At 44.5% G+C, this 23,189-nt stretch overlaps 2 protein-coding genes across 2 annotated transcripts; both read left to right on the top strand.

Annotated features, from left to right (window-relative positions):
- The first annotated feature begins 1,023 nt into the window (after nt 1-1,023).
- On the top strand, nt 1,024-6,240 carry LOC128052059 (spermatogenesis-associated protein 31D1-like). Its single transcript, XM_052644525.1, is given in 4 exon segments — nt 1,024-1,108; nt 1,677-1,737; nt 2,014-6,209; nt 6,212-6,240. Coding segments are annotated over 4 exon segments (4,371 nt in total).
- A 9,814-nt stretch (nt 6,241-16,054) lies between these two features.
- LOC128052012 (spermatogenesis-associated protein 31D1-like) lies at nt 16,055-20,446 on the top strand. Its single transcript, XM_052644479.1, is given in 3 exon segments — nt 16,055-16,089; nt 16,091-16,401; nt 16,404-20,446. Coding segments are annotated over 3 exon segments (4,389 nt in total).
- Nucleotides 20,447-23,189: the final 2,743 nt, after the last annotated feature.

A 23,189-nucleotide genomic window follows, 5' to 3' on the forward strand; every position in this document is an offset into this window, starting at 1 on the left:
TTCTCTTCATGTTGTCCCCTCCCCCACCCTCAGAAACCCTTTGTGACTCTTGAGTTCTCAGTGATGGAGGCCTTGGACTATACTCAAGTGACTGCAGTCTCAGTGCTCACCAATCTCAGTCAGCCTTGTGACTGAGACAATGGAATTCAGAAAATGGAATGTTCTCTCATTTTTGAATAGCCCTACTGACCCATGTCTGAGCTTTGGCTCCACCTCCTTGGATATTGACTCTGACCTCATTTTCCTGTGTGGGCTGGGGTTGTTCCTTCTGTTCCTGTGGTACCTGGTGGGGTTTCCATGTTTACCAACCTTCTGTAAAATCAAAGGCATCGAAAAGGTAAGTAAGTAACCCTGGGTGCACCCTCAACAGAGATTCTTTATTGCTGTTTCCAATTCTATTCCACATTTTAAGATGAGTTTGGTTGGGTCAGAGAGACACCTAAGATAGGAATTTCAAGGAGAGGATTAAACTAGGCAGGGCCAGTGGTTCAGGGAGTACTAAGGCTTTCATTTGAGGCCCACAGACCAGCTGAGTGTTTGGAGGATTCCAGGAGAAAAATCCCAAACAGTAATTCTGCGGCTCTGGGTTGGGTTGGGTTATTTAGAGAGTTTTGGATCTCTGCAGGAGAACAGAGTTCCCCAATGTTTGATCATGAGTTACATTCTCAAGTCAGGCATCACTTGACCAAGCCTTCCTTTGTGCTGAGCTGGTCAGGAAAGCAGGGCTGAGCCTCTGAGAGCCTCCAGAGCAGAGGCTGAAGCCTGAGTCAGGATCCAAGGTCCTATCTGAGGGACACAGATGTTGACTGTTAGCCTCAGATGCTATGCCCTCCTTGGGCAGGTGACTTCTGACTGAGACTATCAAGGGTGGACTTCAGAGACAAAAGTCTTTTTTGGGCTTTTTAAGGAAAAAAAAGTTGAAAACATTTTAAACCTTTAAAATTGACAAAAGGAAGGAACAGAAAGATTAGAGTCATATTATTCCTGGATAATGAATATCTGAGTTTCTAGAGGACTGAGAGAATGAGCCCCGGCACTTCATTCTTTTCTTTTTGTTCTCAGCGTCAGGGCAGAACCAGGAGGAGAAGGAAAGGGGGCACACTGAGAGGTGAGGTTCTGCCTGTTTCACCGGCTCTCCAAGGGTGACCCTTCCTGCCTTTTCCATGAGATCCCAGGTCCGTGACCTCTGACGATGTCAGTGGCTAGACACCGTTTCTCTCAGAAACCAGAGGTACCTGGGGCGAGGCTCATGGGGAGGCAGTCCGAGCCTGAGACACTTCTCGGATTCCGTTTTTCTCATGGCTGGGCTTGAAGCCATGATGGACCTGGGCAGTGGGTGTTTCCCCACAGGTGGCCATGTGAGATGTCAACAGTCAGAACTTCTGTGTCCTGACGTTGTATCAGTCCTCTGACTTCCTGGATAATCACATTGCTCTCTGAGGCCACACTGATCTCTGCATTTCACATGGTGGTTTTGAGCATCACATGAGATATAAGGCATGTGAAAGTACTAAGGTGAAGCAACACACATATAAACTAACTGACCATTTGATCTCATCTACTAATTCTTGGGTCTTTCAGAGTCTAATATCCCAAGGGTTTCCCATAAGGAGACTCTTACATTATACCTATGCTCCTGCCTTCCTTATGTGTAACCCACTCTCCTGGTTTCTCAGGTTGGAGATTTCACCAGATAGAAACAGAGGAAAAAACGAAGCTGATTTCTATTCTGAAAAGGTGACTAGTCTTTCCCCTTCTTTCCTGATCCCTCCTTAGCATGTTCTCTGCAATTCCTGGGATTCCGTGCAACCTACTGGAGTCACCAGAGGGGGTAGCATAGGAATGAGTATGTGATGAAGGCCTTAAGGTGAGGGTTATTAAGTATGTTGTGAAGTCATGGATGTGGAGCAATGTAAAGGGTCAGCAGGCTCCAGCCCACCCCTGCCAGGCCAGCAGGTCCCCCTTTCCTTATTCTGGTCCTGGTTGCATCTTTGTACTTCCTGTCTCCTGCAGCCCCCTGGGCCGGCACGATGATACCATCCGCTTTCGTCAGCTCTTGTGTCCAGATCCCTTCTGTGAGGTGTGCAATAATGCAACTGCTGAAGTCAATTGGCTGCTGTTCCCGGAGACCCTGGAAGATTCTGCTTCCTCTATGTCCCCTTTGGCTTCCACAGCTCCTGTGGCCGATTCATCATTGACTCTGTCCCCTGCCTTCTCAGCAGTCTCTCCAGGAGATCTAGTACCAGCCTCTCTGCCTGAGCCTTCCCCATTGCCCCTCTCCATTCTTTCACCTAGCTCCATGACCCCCTTAGCTGACTTTTTGTCACCCTCACCATTGGGTCACACTCTGGCATTAGAGCCTTTTACTTCCTTGGATTCCGAATTCCCAGTAGATTATTCCTCACCCCAACCCCTTGCCTTTCCCCCTCTCCTACCACATGACATGCAGACAGCATGTCCTGTTCTCCCACCAGAGGCCACTTTGTCTCTGAATACTATCTTTTCCCTTGACCCCACCCTTTCCCATGATATCAACCTCTTATCAGATTTGTCCCAAGCAATGAAGCCCGCTGATTCTTTCGCACCACCAAGCCTGTCTGTTTTACCACAGCCAGACTGCACTTTAACTGTCACTCAGTCTAAATCAGTTGCCATCTTACTGACTCCTGTTCCTGAGAATTTGCCTACAGAAAGCCCTGGCGTGTTGTCCCCTTATGTTCCAACACTTACAGGTATTGATCATTCAAGCCTGTCAATTTCAGACTTCTCCTGGTGGCAAGCTCATGGTGCCAAAGACTTAATCCCTTCCACGTTGGCACAATGTGATTTCAATCAAGAGTTTTTCGCCCTTCACTCTTCAGAGGCCTCTTTTGGGGGAGACCCTGCAGCCAACCTCATAGAGCCTGGCAATCTCTCATGTCTCAGCCCTGATGTCCTAGCACTCCTGGAGAGACAAGTACAAAAGAGGAGCGATTTCCTGATGTGGAAAGAAAAGGAAAAGAAAAAAGATTCTTTTCCAGAACAATTGAGGCCAGACTATCAACTAAATCCCTCAGGGATCATGTTAGAGTCAGTTGCTGATAAACCTGTGCATCAACAACCCCCATATCCTAAGACCGTGGAGGACCAATTACAGCAAAAACCTACCCAGCTCTTCTGGGGTCTCCCATCTCTACACAGTGAGTCCTTGCCCTCTGCCATTCATGTCTCCAGTGACAGTTCCTTAAACTTTATTTTCAATAGAAACTCAAATGCCTCTACAGGCCAAGAATCCCCAGGACTTCCCCATCCCCAACCTCTGTCCTTGCCTGAGATTCAGCCTGAACCCTTGCCTCAAACCCTGCCTCAATCTCAGCCCCTACCTCTCACTCAGGTCCAGTCCCAAGCTGACCCAAAATCCCCACTCCTCGTCACACCACCTGGTCCTCTACCCCAGGTTAGGATCTGTGGAGTGTATTTCCATAGACCTCAGAATGAATCAGAATCTCTCTCCTCATCTGAAATTCAACAGCTGGAATGGAACGTGTTGCAGAAACAACAGGAAAGTTTGTGGGGCTTACCCTCTGTGATCCAAAGATCTCAGGAAGCCTTTTGTCCATTAGCACCTAACACTTCTCACCACCAGCACCCTCAGGCCCATGTTTCAGTCTCCATCCTTCCTGGGGAGTTTGCTCTCAGCGATGAACTTCGGAAGAAACTCGAGCATCACCTTCGAAAGAGGCTCATTCAACACCGGTGGGGCCTGCCCCGGAGAATCAGAGAGTCTGTGTCACTCATGTTGCCTCCAGATGGTTTTCTAGAGGCATCTATGTCAGAGAGCAGTGATGGAGTCTCACTGATCTCTGTGTTTAAGGGTCAGAGTAGCAAACATGTAAGTGTTGAATTGATTCAACCTGGAAGCTTCCGTGAGAGAAGCTCGGAAATGCTCCAGCTAGAGAAAGATGTGGGGAAAGATCAGGAACATAGCCAAGAGAATGGTCAGGAAGATCACCTGTTGAAAGACCCAAACAGCTCTTCAGATAAGGATCTGGGGCATGACTCTGAGAAAAACATAAACAGTCAGATCGTGAGTCTCTCAGAGAAAAATTTAAGGGGGTCAGCAGAGAGTCTACAACTTGAAAATGTCCTAAAAGTACATTTGAGTAAGAAGTTTGAGGAAATAAATGAGGGTCGACTCCCTGGGACTGTGCATAGTTCATGGCATGCCATCAAGCAAACATTGATGCTTTCTGCAAAATCCCACACCGAAATGAAAGAGAGAAGTTTGCCATCATCAGTGGGTGAGTGCTATTCCTTGAATACCTTCCAGGACCTGACTTTTGTTGATCCCAGTGCACAGCAGATGCTGGAAGCACATATTAAAAGGTTTCGTATGAGGATGTTGTGGGGCCTTCCTTCCAAGGTCCTTGAATCCATACAAATATTTAAACTGAAAGATGCCTCATCCCAGTCCTTGTCCCATGCCAGCTTTGCCTCCTCAACCAATGCGATTTCTGAGCCAGACTCCAAATTTGGGAACTCCAAGTCTTTTAGCAGAAGCTCTAAATCTTTCCATGGAAACAAAGTGGGAACAACCAATTCAGCCCCTGTCCTGGGTCACTGTCCGCCTGCCACCTCACCCGTGGGGAAAGGAGGACAGAGGGTCCTGAGACAATCACACTCTGCTGTCAACCATGAACTTGCAGAGGATGTTCAGAAAATTAAGGATCCCAGACAGATTCGTCTGCCTGTCTCACTCTGCATCACAGGGAGAGGAAGTCATAGACAGGTGCAACTAGCTGATGGGTATCCCCGAAAGCCACTTGCAAAGCAAGCTGGAGCCAGATTTGAGCCAAAGTATAAGAGTATGAGTTCCAGTGATAAAGGAAAAATGCAACAGGGTAAAAAGGTGAAGTCAGAACCTGTTTCTATGCCCAAAGTGTCTAGGGAGATAGTCAAGGCTGAGGAGCTTGAGTCTCTTCAATTAAAAACGAATGACATGTTGAGAACCAACAAATCAGGGAGCTCCCAAATAACAAATGTGAATGAGAATAAAGCAGAAACTACTGTGACCACTGAAAGCCCCCCACCCAAACTACCAGTTCCCCAAGATCCTAAACGCGTATCCCTTAAAGAACAACTGCTTGATGAGTTAAAGTTTAGATTGGAGAAGAGAAAGCATAGCCAAGCTCAAAGCCAACCCACGGACATGTCCCTTGCTTCAGATAACTTGACTTACAAGGCCTCACCGATTCCTGGCCAGGGCATCTCAGGTGGGGACACAGGAGAGTCCCAGGTGCTGCATGTCCATGTGGAGGACAGAGGAATCAGGATGGAGCAGCAACAGGAACCCTGGGTCCCTAAGCATGGCTTCCAGAGGTGCCAGGATAAGAATTTCCCACCAACCGTGAAGAGAGTGAGCTCCCCAGGGTGCAGAGCAGAAGAGCTAGGTGGAGGGGATGCAGAGCTGGGGACATCCCAGCTTAGGAGGAAGAGTTTCCCTCCTCAGGAGACGGTACGAGAGGAGATGCTTGTGAGCAAGTCTTCCCAGACCCTTTCAAAGAAAGGACAGTCTCTTCCTGAAGGCCATATCAGAAAAAGAATGAAGCACTTTTTGCAGTGGCTGTATCCTGGGGAAAAACGGAAAAGGCGAGAAGATCCCCAGGAAAAGGGCAGCCCCATATCAAGTGCGCAGAGCAGAGGCCTAGTTGAAAGTAGAGCTGCTGGTAATGGATCAACAGAAGCTCAGAAAATCGTGACAGACATCAGGAAGTTCCTAGAGGAGAAACTGGGTTATCGGCATGCATTAGATGCCACCAGCTCTCAAGAGGACCCTCTTTCCCTGGTGCACTTTGGGCAATCTCAAAAAAAGGCTGGAGTACAGGTCCACACAGAGCCTGTCCGGGGACATCCTTTCAACTCCAAGGCTCCCTCTAAAGTGACAAATACCAAGTCCTGTCACCAAGAAGCTATCTTGGCTGGTCAGAGCTATCCTCCAAGTACAAGGCAGATCAGAAAAAAGAAAAGACAGCCCCAGAAAGCTGTGGCATTTAAGGACCAGCAATTGCATGAGAAACATCCCCCACCAGTGCCCCACAGGGAGCCTGTGCCCCACCCAAGCCCCACCCACAGGTGTCAAGCTGGCCAGGCCTGTCCAGCTGTGCCCACCACTGCTGAAGGCAATGTATCCAGAGATCTGTCTCTACTGTTTAGACAAAAAACACTTCTCCAGATTTCCAAGGAGGAAAACTTCCCACCTAAAAATAATTCCTTCCTTGTGGAGAATGTTGATTCTCCCCAATAAATGTTTCTCTAATAGTAAGATGTCTTTTCTGTGTACTGTGCTGAGGGCATGGGTTTGGGTAACTCAGGGATTATATCTAAGGGAAGAATATAGTTTTGCTCTTACTGCTTCCTTTGGCTTTGACTCAAAGGTGACCAATCCTCTGGATTTCTTGTTGAGAAATAGATATCATGTGCCCCCCACCCCCACCCTCTGCAAAAGACCATTTCCTCCTTGATGACGTTTGAGGAGATGGGCTTTGTCTGCTGCCTCTTGGCTTAGCCTTAAAGAAAATGTATAGCAGACCACACACCTCCCTCACTGAATGTTTTACACCCTTTAGAGAAGTAGGAAAGACAGGTCTTCTATATCTGAAGAGGCTTAAGGACGGGTTTAGTTTCTGAAAATAATCCTGAAGAAGAAACAAATCTTAATCGTTATTGAGAACTCAGTGACCAGAGGCTCCTACATGGGCCTGAATCCCTTGAATGGCAGTGTTTGGGTGTGGATGTTACTGTACTGGATGCTGGGCTGGTTGCCGAAGGGTCCAGGAACAGCATAAAAGCTGCTTAAGTATCTGTTTCACGTGGGTCATGTTAATGTAATGTTTTGGTCAGAAAAGCATACTTTAAACTTGACATTGAGGTTTCCCTACGAGAAAGACACTTTGGGGAAGTGGTTCCCTTCCTTGGGTATTTTTTTCAGGCTGCTCAGTTGCTGAATTTTTTTACAGAGCAAAATCACCACTCCAGCTGTCAGTGGTAGGAATGTTGACTAGGCAGTCCCCTATCTTCCAGGGTAAAATACAGCTGCTGCTGCTGATGCTAAGTTGCTTTAGTCGTGTCTGACCCTGTGCGACCCCATAGACAGCAGCCTGCCAGGCTCCCTGTCCCTGGGATTTTCCAGGCAAGAACACTGGAGTGGGTTGCCATTTCCTTCTCCAATGCATGAAAGTGAAAAGTGAAAGTGAAGGCTCTCAGTCGTGTCTGACTCTGTGGGACCCCATAGACGGCAGCCCACCAGGCTCTCCCGTCCATGGGATTTTCTAGGCAAGAGTACTGGAGTGGCGTGCCATTGCCTTCTCCAAAATACAGCTGAGAGTTAAGGAAAAGATGTCTTAAAGTGAGACATCTGAAAGAATGTACTTGCTGGTGGAACAAAGGTTAATGCCTTATTATTCCCATATTGTGACCCTGTCCTGCTCCCCTACTCCTCAATCTGATCCAAGCACCACATCCTTGAGGCTGAGAGAAGAGCACAGCACACTGATGCTTTATACCAGAAAGGCATGAGGGCATCTTAGAGTACTGAAACAGCATCTCCAAGGATGTCATCAAGATGGCATCCCCCTCTTTGGGGAAGGTGGTGAAGGTGATCGTGGTGCTTTCCTTCCATCTGTGTTTGATGGCAATATACAAGATACTGCCCTTAGTGCGTACAGTTCACCAAGCAGGATGAAGGTGCCACCTTTGATATTAATAGCCTTGGTGGAGTCATAGTAGACCTCCCCCAGAATACCTGCAGCTCATGAACCAGAGGTGAGTCCTAGAACTATGCCCTGGGGTTATAGATATTTGGGATTCACCATGGACCTTTTTTCGGCCAAGGCTGCACACCCACCCACCCTTACAAGGAGGTCTAGAGAGGGAGGGAAACTCCAATACAGACTGGGACTCAAAAAGCTGGTGAGTATCCTCAGTTCAGTTCAGTCACTCAGTCGTGTCTGACTCTTTGCAACCTCATGAATCACAGTACGCCAGGCCTCCCTGTCCATCACCAACTCCTGGAGTTCACTCAGATTCATGTCCATCGAGTCAGTGATGCCATCCAGCCATCTCATCCTCTGTCGTCCCCTTCTCCTCCTGCCCCCAATCATTCCCAGCATCAGAGTCTTTTCTAGTGAGTCAATTTTTCTCTTCGCATGAGGTGGCCAAAGTTCTGGGGTTTCAGCTTTAGCATCAGTCCTTCCAAAGAACATGTAGAAATTGATCTCCTTTAGGATGGACTGGTTGGATCTCCTTGCAGTCCAAGGGACTCTCAAGAGTCTTCTCCAACACCACAGTTCAAAAGCATCAATTTTTCGGTGCTCAGATTTCTTCACAGTCCAACTCTCACATCCATACGTGACCACTGGAAAAACCATAGCCTTGACTAGATTGACCTTTGTTGGCAAAGTAATGCCTCTGCTTTTCAATATGCTATCTAAGTTGGTCATAACTTTTCTTCCAAGGAGTAAGCGTCTTTTAATTTCATGGCTGCAGTCACCATCTAATGAGATAATATTTCACACACACAGGAATGGCTAGAATCAAAAAGACAGATTCAAACAAGTGTTGGTGAGAATTCAAAAAAACTTGAACCCTGATACGCTGCTTCTGGGAATGAAAACTGGTGCAAATGTTTTGGAAAACAGTCTGGCAGTGCCTCAGAATATTAAACATAGAGTTACCATGAAAGAAGGGAAAGTGGAAATTGCTCAGTTGTGTCAGACTCTTTGTGACCCGATGGACTATACAATCCATGGAATTCTCCAGGCCAGAATACTGGAGTGGTAGCCTTTCCTTTCTCCAGCAGATCTTCCTAACCCAGGGATCGAACCCAAGTCTCCCACATTGCAGGTGGATTCTTTACCAGCTGAGCCATCAGGGAAGCCCAGAGTTACCATATGACCCAGCAAGTCCACTTCTAGGTATAATATATACTCAAGAGAAATGAAAATATATGTCCACAAAACCCCTGTAAACAAATGTCTATAGCAATTGTATTCATAAGAGTTAATGGTAGAAATAACCCACATGTCCATCAACTGATGAATAGGTAAATCAAATGTGTTCTATCTATGCAGTTAATATTATTTTGGCATAAAAAACCATAAACTGATATATGTTTCAACATGGCTGAACTGTGAAAACATGCTAATGAAAGAAGCCAGTCACAAAATGACTACACATGACTCCATTCATATGAAACGTCCAGATTAGGGAAACCAAGACAGAACAGAAGATAGATTAGTGGTTGCTCACAGCTGCAAGATGGGGGAAGGGGGTTATGAGGCTAAAGGTTATGAGGTTCTTTTTAAAGTCAGGAAAATATTTTAAAAATTGACTGTAGTAATAAAGCACATATCTGAGTATAATAAAAATCATGGAATTACACACTTTAAATGAGTGAATTGTATGGTGTGCTCTAGTGTGTGCTTAGTCGCTCAGTCATGTCCAACTCTTTGTGACTCCATGGACTGTAGCCCTGCCAAGCTCCTCTGTCCATGGGGATTCTCCAGGCAAGAATACTGGAGTGGGTTGTCATGCCCTCCTCCAGGAAATCTTCCCGACCCAGGGATCGCGTCCAGGCCTCCCACATTGTGGGCAGGTTCTATACCATCTGAGCCACTAAGGAAGCCCAAGCATACTGGAGTGGGTAGTCTATCCCTTATCCAGGAGAACTTCCTGATTCAGGAATCGAATTGGGGTCTCCTGCACTGGAGGCAGATTCATTACCAGCTGAGCTACCTGGGAAGCCCTAATTGTATGGCATGTGAACTGTGTTTCAATAAACTGTAGAAACAAAGGATTCCAAAGAAGTGCTTGAGGATGACAAGAAGGAGAGAGGATATGGCAATAGATGCCAACACATTTTTGGAAGATGGAAATCTGGTGGAGGAATGGTAACTGACAAACAGAAGAGGCAAAGTGCTGGCAAACCAATTCACACCACAAAACCCTGGAAGATGAATGACCCGGTGGCACCAGATAAGAAAAATCAGCGGATCCATGCTGTTAACATGTTGACCTTTTTTTTTTGGTTCTGCATTGGGTATAATTAAAATTTTTGTGGGGGGGTGGTACTCTTCTTCAACATTTTGTAAATTCCTGTTGAAATGTGCAGAGGATCCCAGATGTCTTGCTGGGGACAGAACCTGAGATAACTTTTATGCTGGCATTGTTTACTTCTGGGGTCTGAAGATGGTGGTGGTGGTAGCTGTAGGAATCGAAGCTAGAAATCTCAACAGTTAGGTAAAATCCAGGACAGCAAACAATAATCTGTTTTTTAAGTGTATTTATATGAAAATAATTAAACTTGTGGAAAAGTTGCATGGATGATAAAGCCATGTACCCTTTATCCAGACTTACCTACTAACATCTGGACCCATCTGAGATCCCTCCCTTTTCTGTCTCTTAGACCCTGCTTCTGTCTTTTTCCCTCCCTTGCTCTCCTTTCTGTTTATATGAGTACACATGTATACACATATATGAAAAATATGCATATATTTCTGAATATTTGAGAATATACTTTATGTGTTATGCACCTTCTCATTGAATATTTCATCGTGTATTTAAGAAAAAAAGATTCTCTTACATATAGTACAATTATCTATCCTCTTCAGTAAATGTAACAATAATTTAACAATGGCATAAAACTTTTAACTGATCTATTCTCAAATTTTTTCAATTTATTGAGTAATATCCTTTGTAATTTTTTTTTTCAAAACCTTCATTGAAAGATTCAGTGAAAAATCACAGGTTGCATTTAGTTGCCTTGTGTCTTTAGTCTCTTTTAATCTGGATTAGTGTTTTTTAGTCTTCCTTTTTTAGGGCAAGGCCATTTTTTGAGGAATATATTTGATGTATCATCTTTATAACCTCTTTCTTTTGGTGGAGCTTATCTTGCTCAGACTTGAGAGAATGTTTTTACAGTTGGGACTCCTAGGGACCTCGGGAACAGTCAGGACCAGCCTTCCTCTGGGGAAAAAAAGAAAAAGAAAAAAAAAACCAAAAATACCATCAGAGATACAAAGATATGTGGAGGGACTTTTTTAAACAAATACACCTCCTGTGGTCAAGGGAGGCGGGTATGGGCAATGGAGTGGACTTGAAGTGTATCTTCCTTTGGGTAGAAACAATGGTGGCACTGTGGATGCAGGAGAAGACAGGTAAAGGAAGGAGCTGTCATTGCTGGTAAACCCTCCTCAGAGGGGAGGGAAAGAATTAGGTACCTGGGGTCAAGACTGAGTCATCAGACTCAATGAGGGAGTGCAGGCAAGCACAGTATGGAAATGACACAGGGCTTAATTTCAGCAGTTTATAATCTAAGGAAGCTATAAGGGGTACAACTAGCAAATGACTAATAACTAGCATAGGGAGATGAAATAAATACATGTACACCATCAACAAAAGTGACGTTATTGTCTACAAAGGTATGGGGATGCCAATAGAAATTTCAGTGAAAAGAAAGTAGACGAGAAAAAAAATCATAAAAGTTTTCATGGAAGAAGTAACTATTGATGTGAGTCAAAAAAGTCAGAAAGTATCACTAAATATAACTGTGTTCATTAGAAGTTATGCTAAAGAGAAGCCCACTCCTTAAATCAGAGTGTATTTGGTCCTGCAGGTTGTGTTCTGTAAGATAAATAAAAAATTTTAAATGTTGTGAGGAGAAGAAGGGATTTGCCAGATGAAAGAGGGAGCAGCAGGAAGAGACACTCTATGGGTGGAGGGGGCTAGTTTTGAGAACCTTAAGGGGCTGAATAGCTTAAGAGGGGTGTTGGGAAAAAAGAATTACCCAAGATTTCTATGTTGTTTGCTATAGGGTGCTATGAGTGTGCCGTGCCCTTGTTTCTCTTTTTGTCATGCTTGCTATTTATTAATATAGGCCACTCTGCACACTTGTGCTTTTTGGTGAATTTTTTTGAGGAGATATGGGGGGAGTGGGTGACATATATTTGTGCCTCTGGCTCCATGCAGGTAAAGACACATTATATATGAGGGGAAGCTGTAGTTGAAGGCAGAGTAGACCTTGGAGGTGTATACCCCTTGGCACAGCAGAGTTTTATATATTATGTGGGGCCCAAAGGGTGACCACTAGGCAATAAGAAGGTTGCAGGTAATATCTAGGTAACAGGCAGAATAAATAGCAATTTTCGCTAAAGTAAATATATGGTATGTGAATGGGTGGTTGGGAAGGTAGATCAGAAGTATCTAAAAGGCCCTGGAGGGATGGATGGATCTGCTGGGTTGGGTGCTGGGGGAAAGACTGTGGTTTCATCTTTCTTGTGTTGTCCCCTCCCCCACCCTCAAGAACCTTGGGTGTTTATGCTAAACCTCTTATGATGTGGGCCTAGAACTCTAGTCTAGAATGTGCACTTTAAATGCCCTGATGCCTGAGGCAGCAATGCACTTCTGATGATTTGGATCATCTTCTTTGTCTGAGGAAACTTACTGCACCATGGCTGAGTTCCAGCTCAACTTCCTAAGTATTCCCATCCTTGCCTTTGTGTGTTGGGTGGGACTCCTTCTTCTGTCACTGTGCTACCTAAAGGGGAACTCAAGTTTCTCAATATTTTGGAAGCAGGGAGACATCGATCAGGTCAGTAAGCCAGAGTTCCTCAAAGATACTAAATCTTTCTTTTCAAATGGATGCATTCAGTGCTATCAGTTTCCCTCCAGGTACTGTTTCTTTTGTATCTCACAAACTTTGACAAGTTGTATTTTAATTTTCATTTAGTTAAAAATTTTTCTTTTTCCTCCTGAGATTTCTTCCTTGACCCATTTGTTAGTAGCATGCTGTTTACTCTTCAAACATTTTGGCATTTTGGCCTTTCTAACTATCTTACTGTAAACGATTTCTAGTTTAATTCTATTGTCATCTAAAAACACATTTTGTATGATTTCTAGTTTGCATTTGTTAAGATGCATTTCATGGTCCAGAATGTGGTCTATTTTGGTCAATGTTCCATGTGTGCTTGAGAAGAATGTGTATTCTGTTGTTGGATGAAGTATTCTATAAATGTCAATTAGATCCAGTTGACTGATGGTGCTGGTTAGGTCAACTCTACCCTTACTGATTTTCTGCCTGCTGAATCTGTCCATTTCTGATAGAGGGGAGTTGAAGTCTCCAAAAACAACAGTAGATTCATCTAATTGTCCTTACAGTTGGGCCAGTTTTTGCTTCACATATTTTGACAGTCTGTTGTTAGACTGTATACATGTTAAGGATTGTTGTGTCTTCTAAGAGAACTGACCCTTTTGTTGTTACATACTGTCCCTCTTTATCCATCATAACTCTCCTTGTTCTGAAGACAGCTTTGTCTGAAATTAATATAGCTCCTCCTGCTTCTTTCATCAGTCTTAGCATGGTACAGTATCTTTATTTTTCAAGTGGGTGTTTGGTAGGCAACACATCATTGGATCTCATGCTATCCACTGACAATCTAGCTTTTAATTGGATGTATTTAGACGACTTACATTTAGCAATTTTCTATATAGTTGGATTAATATCCATCATGTCTGTAACTGTTTAGTATTTATTATAAGTATTCTTTTCTTCTTCCCCTCTTTTTCTGCCTTTTCTGGTTTCAAACAAGTACTTTATAGGATTCCATCTCTCTCTTCTCTTAGCATATCAAGTATTCTATAAAAATATTTTAGTAGTTGCCATAAAATTTGCAATATATTCAATACATTAACAACTAATGTACTGACAACTAATACACTGACAACTCAAATCTACTTTCACATAAACACTATAACACTTCATAAGTACTATAGGTTCTGTTATAACAGAGTTCCCAATTCCTCCCTCCTACCCCTTGTAACACTGATGTCATTTATTTCACCTATCCATATACTTGGTCACTCAATACAGTATCAGTAGTATCATTAAGTCAATTGAGAATAAGAAAAATAAAAGTTTTTTCTTTTTCTTTTACCATCATTGATTCCTTTTCCTCTCTTCCTTTATGAAGACTGGAGATGCTGTTTTCCTTCTTCCTATAGAACTTCTATTAACCTTTACTCCAGGCAAGATCTGCTGTTGCTGACTATCTCAGTTTTTGTTTGTCTTGAGACAGTTTTTATTTCTCCTTTACTTTTGAAGGATAATTTCAGTAGATAAAAAGTTCTGGAGTGATTTTTTTCTTTCAACACTTTAAATAGTTCAGTCAATTTCTTTTTGCTTGCATGGTTTATGATCAAAAATGAAAGTGAAAGTCACTCAGTCAACACTTTGCATCCAATATCCAACTCTGTGTGACCCATGGACTATATAGTCCATGGAATTCTCCAGGTGAGAATACTGGAGTGGGTAGCCTTTCCCTTTTCCAGGGGATCGTCCCAACCCAGGGATCAAACCCAAGTCTCCTGCATTGCAGGTGATTCTTTACCAGCAGAGCCACAAGGAAAGCCCAAGAACACTGGAGTAGGTAGCCTATTCTATCTCCAGCAGATCTTTCTGACCCAGGAATCAAACTGGGGTTTCCTGCACTGCAGGTGGATTCTTTACCAACTGAGCTATCAGGGAAGCTCTGGTTTATGATGAGAAGCCCATAATTCTCATCCTTGTTGCTCTAGAGGTATGGCCTTATTTTCTTCTGTTTTCTTTCAAGATTTTATCTTTCACATACCTAGCAGTGTTAATAAAATATGTCCAGGTTTAGACTTTCTTAGTATTTATGCTGCTTGGTGTTCTCTGAGAATCCACAATCTATGGTTAGTCTATCATTAATTTTGGAAAATCTTGGGCTGTTAGTTCTTCAAATGTTTTTTCTGCTCTGTTCTTTCTTCTCGTTTTAATATTTCCATTGCATGTATTGATATACAACACATTTTGAAACTATTTCAGAATTCTGCATATTCTGGGTTTAAATATTAAATTTTTCTCTTTGCATTTCAATCTGTTAAGTTTCTATTGCTGTACATTCAAAGTCACTTATTTTTTTAAGAAGAAAAAATTAAAAACATTTTAAAACTTTAAAATTGATAAAAAGAACATAAAAGTCTATTAATTTGAGTCATATTATTCCTGGATAATGAATATCTGAGTTTCTAGAGGACTGAGAGAATGAGCCCTGGCACTTCATTCTTTTCTTTTTGTTCTCAGAGTCAGGGCAGAACCAGGAGGAGAAGGAAAGGGGGCACACTGAGAGGTGAGGTTCTGCCTGTTTCACCGGCTCTCCAAGGGTAACCCTTCCTGCCTTTTCCATGAGATCCCAGGTCCGTGACCTCTGACGATGTCAGTGGCTGGACACCGTTTCTCTCAGAAACCAGAGGTACCTGGGGCGAGGCTCATGGGGAGGCAGTCCGGGCCCGAGACACTTCTTGGATTCCGTTTTTCTCATGGCTGGGCTTGAAGCCATGATGGACCTGGGCAGTGGGTGTTTCCCCACAGGTGGCCATGTGAGATGTCAGAACTCTGTGTCCTGACTTTGGATCAGTCCTCTGACGTCCTGGATGATCAAATTCCTCTTTAAAGTAAATAACCACTGACCCTTATTCCTCAAAGGGCAGTTCTGAATATCACGTGGGAGAATGCATATGAAAGCCCTTTGTGAATGATAAGGCAACATATGTATTTGAGCCTTGCTATTATTATCACTGACCGTGTAAACTTATATTCTAGTTCTTGAGATTCTCCAATCCACCAAGGGTACCACTAAAGGACATTCTACTTAGCCTCCTATAAGTTCTCTTTGTTCTTACCTTCATCACTCTCCTGGTTTTCCAGGTTGGAGAACTTGCCAGAGCGAAGCAGAGGAGGCAAGGACGGAGCTTTATCTTCTGCAAAGGTGACTAAACATTTCCTTCTTTCCTGTATCCCACTTTTTTAGTGGAGTCTTTGAATTTCTAGGGCTTCAGTGAAGCCTGGGATTGACATGGGAGGGAAAAATCCTCAGATTCAGAATGTGAAAGCCTTGGGGAGAGGGATTAAAATATACATTGTGAGATTAACGAAGTTGAAGAATGTGAAAAGATAGTATACACTGGGCAGCCATACTTTTGCCAGAGGTACCAGGGCCTCATGTTTCTTCCTGGTCCTGGCTGTAGTTTTGTACATCTCCTGCAGCCCCCTGGGCCAGCATGATGATACCACCTGCTTTCGTCAACTCTTATGTCCAGACCCCTTCTGTGAGGTGTGTAATAACGCAACTGCTGAGGTCAATCGGCTGCTCTTCCTGGAGGCCCTGGAAGATGCTACTTCCTCTGTGTCTCCTTTGGCTTCCACAGCTCCTGTGACTGAGTCATCGTTTACTCTGTCCCCAGCCTTCTCAGCAGTCCCTCCAGGAAACCTACCACCAGCCTCTCTGCCAGAGCCATCCTCACTGCCCTCCTCTGTTCTCTCCCCTAGCCCAATGACCCCCTTAACTGACTTTTTCCCCCCTCACCAATGGGCCACTCTCTGGCCTCAGAGGCTTTTTCTTCCTTGGATTCCGAATTCCCAGTGGATTATTCCCCATCCCAAACAGTTGCTTTCCCCCTTTTCCTACCACATGACACTCAGACAGCAGACCCTGTTGTCCCAGCAGAGGCCACATTGTTTCTGGATACCATGTCCTCTCTTGACCCCACCCTTTCCCAAGAAATCAACCCCTTATCAGATTTGTCCCAGGCAATGAATCCCACTGATTCTTTTGCTTGTCCTCATGCACCACCAACCCCATTTGTTTCACCACTGCCAGACGGCACTTTATCTGTGACTCAACCTAAATCAATTTCCACTTTATTGAAGCCTGTTCTGGAGAAGTCATCTCCAGATAGCCCTAGTGAGTTGTCCACTTGTGTTTCAACAATGAGAGGCACGGAGCCTTCAAGCCTATCAATTTCAGACTTCTCTTTGTGGCAAGCTCAGGCCATGAACGTGCTCCTCCCAGGATTACCACACTCTGATTTTCAGCGAGAGCATGTTTCCCTCCATCCACAAGACACTTATCTCTGGGGAGACTCTGTTACAAAGCACAAGGAGGCCAATAGCCATTCTTTCTCTGGCTTTCACATCCATGGACTCTTGGAGAGACAAATAAAAAACAGAATGGCTTGCTGGAGTTTAGAGAAGAAAGAAAAGGAAGAGGGACCATTTTCAAAACAGAAGTGGTCAGAATACCAATGGACATCTTCCGGGAATTTGTTGCAATCTCTTGGTGTGCAGAACACTACAGGTCCCCAAACTGGCTGGAACAGTGAAAGCAAACCAGAGAAGCTTCACATTTGTCAGCAGCTCTTATATGTCAAGACTTTGGGGGGAAACTTGCACCAGAAATACAGCCAGCTCTTCTGAGGTCTTCCTTCTTTGCACAGTGAGTCCCTAGTGGCTACTCTTCTGGTTTCTAGTAGTAGTTCCCCTCTAGAGTCTCACTTTGTCTTAATCAATGGAATCTGTAATGCTCCTGCAGCCAAAATGCAGGATCAAGAATCTCCACCACTTCTTCATTCCCGTCCCCGTCTCCTTCCTCATGTATATCCACCACAATGCTTGCCTCAAACTAAGCCACAATCCCAGTCTCTACCTTTCACTCAGGTCCAGCCCCAGGCCCACCTTCAAGCCCGACTCCCAGTGCTATCATCCTCTTCTCCATCCCAAATTAGGGACTGTGGAGTGTCTTTCCACAGATTCCAGAATGAATCAGACTTTCATATTGCAACTGAAAATCAACATCTGGAGTGGCATGTGTTACAGAAGCAACAGGAAAGTTTGTGGGGTTTAGTTCCTGTGCTCCAAAAATCTCAAGCCACTTGTTCTCAAGCTCATAACGTCCCATTGGTCAACCAGCCATCCCATGCCTACGTACCAGTCTCTATCCTACCAGTCTCTATCCTTCCCGGCCATTTTCATATCACCAGTGAACCCCAGGAGAAACTGGAGCTCCATGTTCCAAGGAGGCTAAATCCACGCTGGTACCTCCAAGCCTGTAGGAATCTAGAGTCTCTAGCACTGATGGGGCCTCAGTGCAAATTAGCAGAAGTACCTCAGCAAAGAGGCAGGTATGTTCAGTTACAACGTTCCAAGCTTCAGGGCCAGGGTAGCAACAATATAGAGAAGACTGAACTGGGTCTCCCAGGAAATTTCCAGGAGAGGGTCTCAACAAAGTTTCAGCTAAGGGATGACATGAGGAAGAATCTTGGCTATATCCTTGAGAAGAGCCCAGAAGATAGCCCACAAGATGTCTCAGAATGCTACCTAGTGCAGGATCTGAGGGCTGCCCTGGAGACAAAAACTAACTGTGTGTGTCAGTCAAGGAATCACTCAAGGAATGAATTATTAAATGTCTCAAGAAAGGACATAGATCGGAATCAAATAAAAAACATTCTTAGATTACATGTGAGCATGAAGTCTTGGCAGATTAGTGTGGGTAGGATTCCTACAGGTGCGTGTCGTTCATGGCTGGCTGACGACAATACTTTGCTTCCTTCTGCAAGCTCCCAAACCAATGTGGAAGACCCACATTCAAAAAACATAACTGGAGGTAAAGTATGCCACCAGATTAGCACCCCAGAGCTTTCTTTTCTTGATCACAACACCCTAGAGGTGCTAGAAGCCCATATTTTAAGGTTTCGTGTGACTCAGAGATGGGGCCTACCCCTCAAGGTTCTTGAATCCATAAAATTCTATACGTTGAGAGAAGCCAAAACATGGCCTCTTCCTCAATTTGACTTTCCCTCCTCAACCACCCATATTTCTGGGGTGGACTCCAAAGATGAGCTGTCTGAGCCTCTTGAAGAAAGATCTAAAACTTTTCAGGGAAATAAGGTGAGAACCACAAATTCAACCCCCATGCTGGATCATCCTCTCCCTGTTATCTCATCTGTGGGCCAAGAAGGACAGAGGGCCCCACAACCATCATACTCTGATACCTACCAAAAGCTTGCAGAGGACATTCAGACAACTGAGTGTTGCAGACAGACTTTTCAGCCCGTCACACATGGAAACAAAGACAAAGTAAGTCAGAATGAGACTCTACTGGACAACAGATGCACCCCAGTGGTGCCCATAAAGCAAGCTGGTTACAGACCTGAGCCAAGGGATGAGACCGTGAACTTCAGTGACAGAGTAGAAATGGTTCAGGGTCAAAAGATAGTGGGGAAGAATTCAGAACATTCCACAATGTTCAGTGTGTCCAGGGAGATATTCAGGGCCATGGAGCTTCATGCTCTTGAATCACAATCCTGTAACACCTTGACAACCAGCAAATTGAGAAGCTCCCAAATGACAAAGGCCAAAATGATTAAAGTAGAAACTACCCTGACCACTCAATGTCCCCCACCAAAATTATCTGTTCCCCAAGATTCTGAAATATCAGACTTTCAAAAACAGATCCTTACTGAGTTAAAGTTTAAATTCAAGAATAAGGAGCATAGCCAGGCTGACCACTGTCCCACAGACATGTCCCCGACTTCAAGTAGGTTGCCTTCCAAGTCTTCACAGACTCTTGCCCAGAGTGTCTCCACTGGGGACACGGCAGCTTCCCAGGTGCTGCACATCCGCTCAGAGGACAGTGGGACCAGCATGGAGCAGAGGCGGGATCCCTCTAAGCATGCACTGTTGAAGTGCCAGGATAATAACTTCCCACCTGCTGCAGAGAGAGAGCCTTTGGGCTCCAAAGCAGGAGAATACAGAAGTGAAGATTCAGGAGCAGGGATGTCTACAGGCAGAAAGAAGAGCCACCTTGTTAAGGAAAGAGAATTAAAGGATGCTTCCTCATCTCTGTCACAGAGTGAGCAGCTTCCTCCTGAAAGTTTCTTCAGAAACAAGATGAGGCGATTTTTTCAGTGGATTGATTTCATGAGAAAAATCAAAGACCAGGAAAGTCCCCAGCAAAAAGCCAAATTCATGTCAACCTTTGCACAGCACCAAGACTCAACTGAAAGTGCAGCTCTCTTTGTGAGTCATGGGCCCCTTGAAGCTCACGAGCTTATGAGAGCCATTGGGAAGATCCTAGAAGAGAAGGTGGCATGTAGGTTTGAATCTGAGGCCTTGCAATTAAGTCAGCACAAGAAGGAACTGCAGACCCAGGTAAAGCCTGGTAAGGGACATCCCTCCAACTACGGTGCTCTCCCCGACTTACGGCAAGAGGAATGGGTAAGTCCCAAGTCCTCAAACCAAGAAGCTATTTATGCTGATCAGAGTTGTCTTACAAGCGTCAGACAGAACAGAGATGGGGTCAGACATCCCCCAAAAGATGTGGCCTTTGAGGATCAGGTATTATGTCAGAGTCAACCCTCTTCCCTGTCCTCCAGGGAGCTGGTAAGCCATCCAAGCCCCACCTGTGTGCATCAAGAATGCCAGATCCCTCCAGCCCCCCTCACTCCTGAAGAAGACACTGTGTTCAGAGATCTGACTCTTTTATTCAAACAGAAATCACTTCTCCAGCATTTCCAGGGAGAAGAAATTTCTCCAAAGAACTCATTCAGGCACTGAGAAAACCTTGCAGTTTTCATGAGAACACATCCTCAGATGAAAACAACCTCCCTTTAGTAAATTGAGAATTTTGATCCTCCTCAATAAATGTTTCTTCTAATAGAGAAAGACTAATGATCTTTGTGTACTGCACTCGGGGCGTGGGATTTAGTTATCCTGGTACTTGTATGTGAGAAATGGAAGGAGTAGTTCAGCTCATCCTGATTTCCTCTCTTGGTGTCTAAGAGGCTTCCTTGCAGGGAGCCTGACAGTGGTCTTCTCAGTTTTATCCTGGAGTCCTTTATTTGATCCTGCTCAGATATCCTCTACCTAAAGAACTTAATTATGTTTATTAAAAAGGACAAAAATTTACGCTAGAAAGTTTTAGGCTTTTGCAAAGTGAGAAGATATCTTAAAGTCTAGAACTTGGCTTAAACTATCTTTACATCTGCTCTCAAACTATCCTGAACCATATACAGCTATAGGGTGGGATGAGTTACTCTAGCCTAATATAGCCAGAATTGACTCTTGTTGCCTCAAAACGTTTTGGAGAATGCTTAGGCCTTGAGATTAGTGGTAGACAGAAATCTCCCTCTTAGATGTCTTGGTGAGGAATAAATGTCCTACAATGAAGAAGCCTTTCATCCTTCATGAATTTTGTGGTGATGGGCCACATGTCCCACTCCTTGCTGCTGCTGCTGCTAAGTCACTTCAGTCGTGTCTGACTCTATGCGACCCCATAGATGGCAGCCCACCAGGCTCCCCCATCCCTGGGATTCTCCAGGCAAGAACACTGGAGTGGATTGCCATTTCCTCCTCCAATCCATGAAAGTGAAAAGTGAAAGTGAAGTTGCTCAGTCATGTCTGACCCTCAGCAACCCCATGGATTGCAGCGTTCCAGGCTCCCCAGTCCATGGGATTTTCCAGGCAAGAGTACTGGAGGAGGGTGCCATTGCCTTCTCTGTCTCGAACGCCTTACCTGACCCTAATGAAAATAAGTAGCAGTTCACCCTTTACCTTTCCTCTACCCTTACTGGAGCAGTAGGGAAGACAGGATTTGCAGCTCTGAAAAGGCTGAGGGATATGAATATTTTCTTGAAGACAGTCTTACTTTTGTTTAGAAAATGTTCCTGATTCCAGAGTAACTCACAGGTTGGTGGCCATTGAATGGGGTGTGTATAGATAGATAGGCTTTACAATTGTGGACACTGGTCTGGCCAGGGTCAGAATTCAGCAGATTCTTCCGGCTGAAGAATCTGCTGCACATTGGATGTTTAATCTGGAAAGCATATTTTGAGCTTGATGATGAGGTCTCTCTGCTTGTGAAAGCACCTCAACGAACAGGAAGAGCTGCTCCCCAAGGAAATCTCTTCAGGGTGGTATTACTGCAAGACCAAGAGATCACCTGGCCACTGTTTGCAGGAATGGTCATTGGGCAGCCCCTCAGAATTTTGGGGAAAAGGAGAGAGTAAAGGAAATGTAATGGTGGAGTGAGTGGGAAAGGAAGACAAAAATGAGAAGGGAAAGACTGACATCATCATCACTACTTATGATCCCATACTGACCACCCATCCACTTCACCCAACACAACCCTACCTATGCCTCCAGCAGCTCCTGGAGACTACTCAGGGCTTTTAGAGTATGATGATACCATTTAAGCATGAGAGTATATGGGGTGCTCTCTGAGCACCAAGAGAGTATTCCTAGGGATGACATCAGAGGGATGTACTCCTATTCAGTGCCTGAGTTTCTAGTCATGCTATATCTTTCAGCAAGATCACAGTAATTTAGGGGTGTATTAGTTATCTACTGCTGTATAACAGGAAAGTGAAAGTCACTCAGTCATGTCCAACTCTTTGTGACCGTAGGAACTGTATAGTTCATGGAATACTGTACAGTCCATGGAGTTCTCCAGGCCAGAATACTGATATGGATAGCCATTCCCCTCTCCAGCGGATCTTCCCAACCCAGGGAGCTTAGCCACCAGGGAAGCCCCCTGCTGTATAATGGACATCCTCAAATTCAGAGGCTTAAAAAAAAACCCACTTATTTACTATCTCATAGTTTTTGTGGTCAGGAATTCAGACAAGACATATCTAGGTTCTCTGCTTTAACGTCTCTCACATGGCTGCAATTAAGCTATCAGCTGGGGCTGGGGTATCATCCAAAGGTATGACTGTAGAAAGACCCACTTCAGTGATCACTTACATAACTGCTGGCAGGATGAAGTTCCTCAAAGCCTGCTGGACTGAGATCTTCAATTCCTTGAATGTTGGCTGGAGCTGGCTGGAGTCTATCCTCAATTCCTTGCCATGTGGGCCTCTCCAATGCTTCATCAGGGTCAGAAGACAGTCTGCTAGGAAGAAAGAAGTTACAATATTTTGGAAACTAATAGTGGAATTGATGTTCCATTACCTTTTTCCTTATTCTATTAAAAGCAAATTACTAAGTTCAACCTACATTCACGGGGCTGAGTAATTACACCAGGGTGTGACTATCAAGAGGTGGGGATCATTGGGACCTTCTTAGAAGTCTTCCTAAAACAAGGTTTTCTTCTTAGATGTCCAACTCAGTTAACTGAAGCAAAATTGGCCAGAGGTATCAAGTGTATCCTTGCCTTCATTCACATTCATATCATCAAGGTCAAAGCTATTTAATGGCTAAGTAGAGCAGTGGCTGGTAAGAAAAACAAAGAGGTTGGAGCATCCAAAGGAGGTGGGAAAGTAGGCCTGGAGGTAAAGGTGGTATGGGGTCACCTCGAATA

The sequence above is a fragment of the Budorcas taxicolor genome, chromosome 8 (genome assembly GCF_023091745.1).
Source record: "Budorcas taxicolor isolate Tak-1 chromosome 8, Takin1.1, whole genome shotgun sequence".
NCBI lineage: Eukaryota > Metazoa > Chordata > Mammalia > Artiodactyla > Bovidae > Budorcas > Budorcas taxicolor.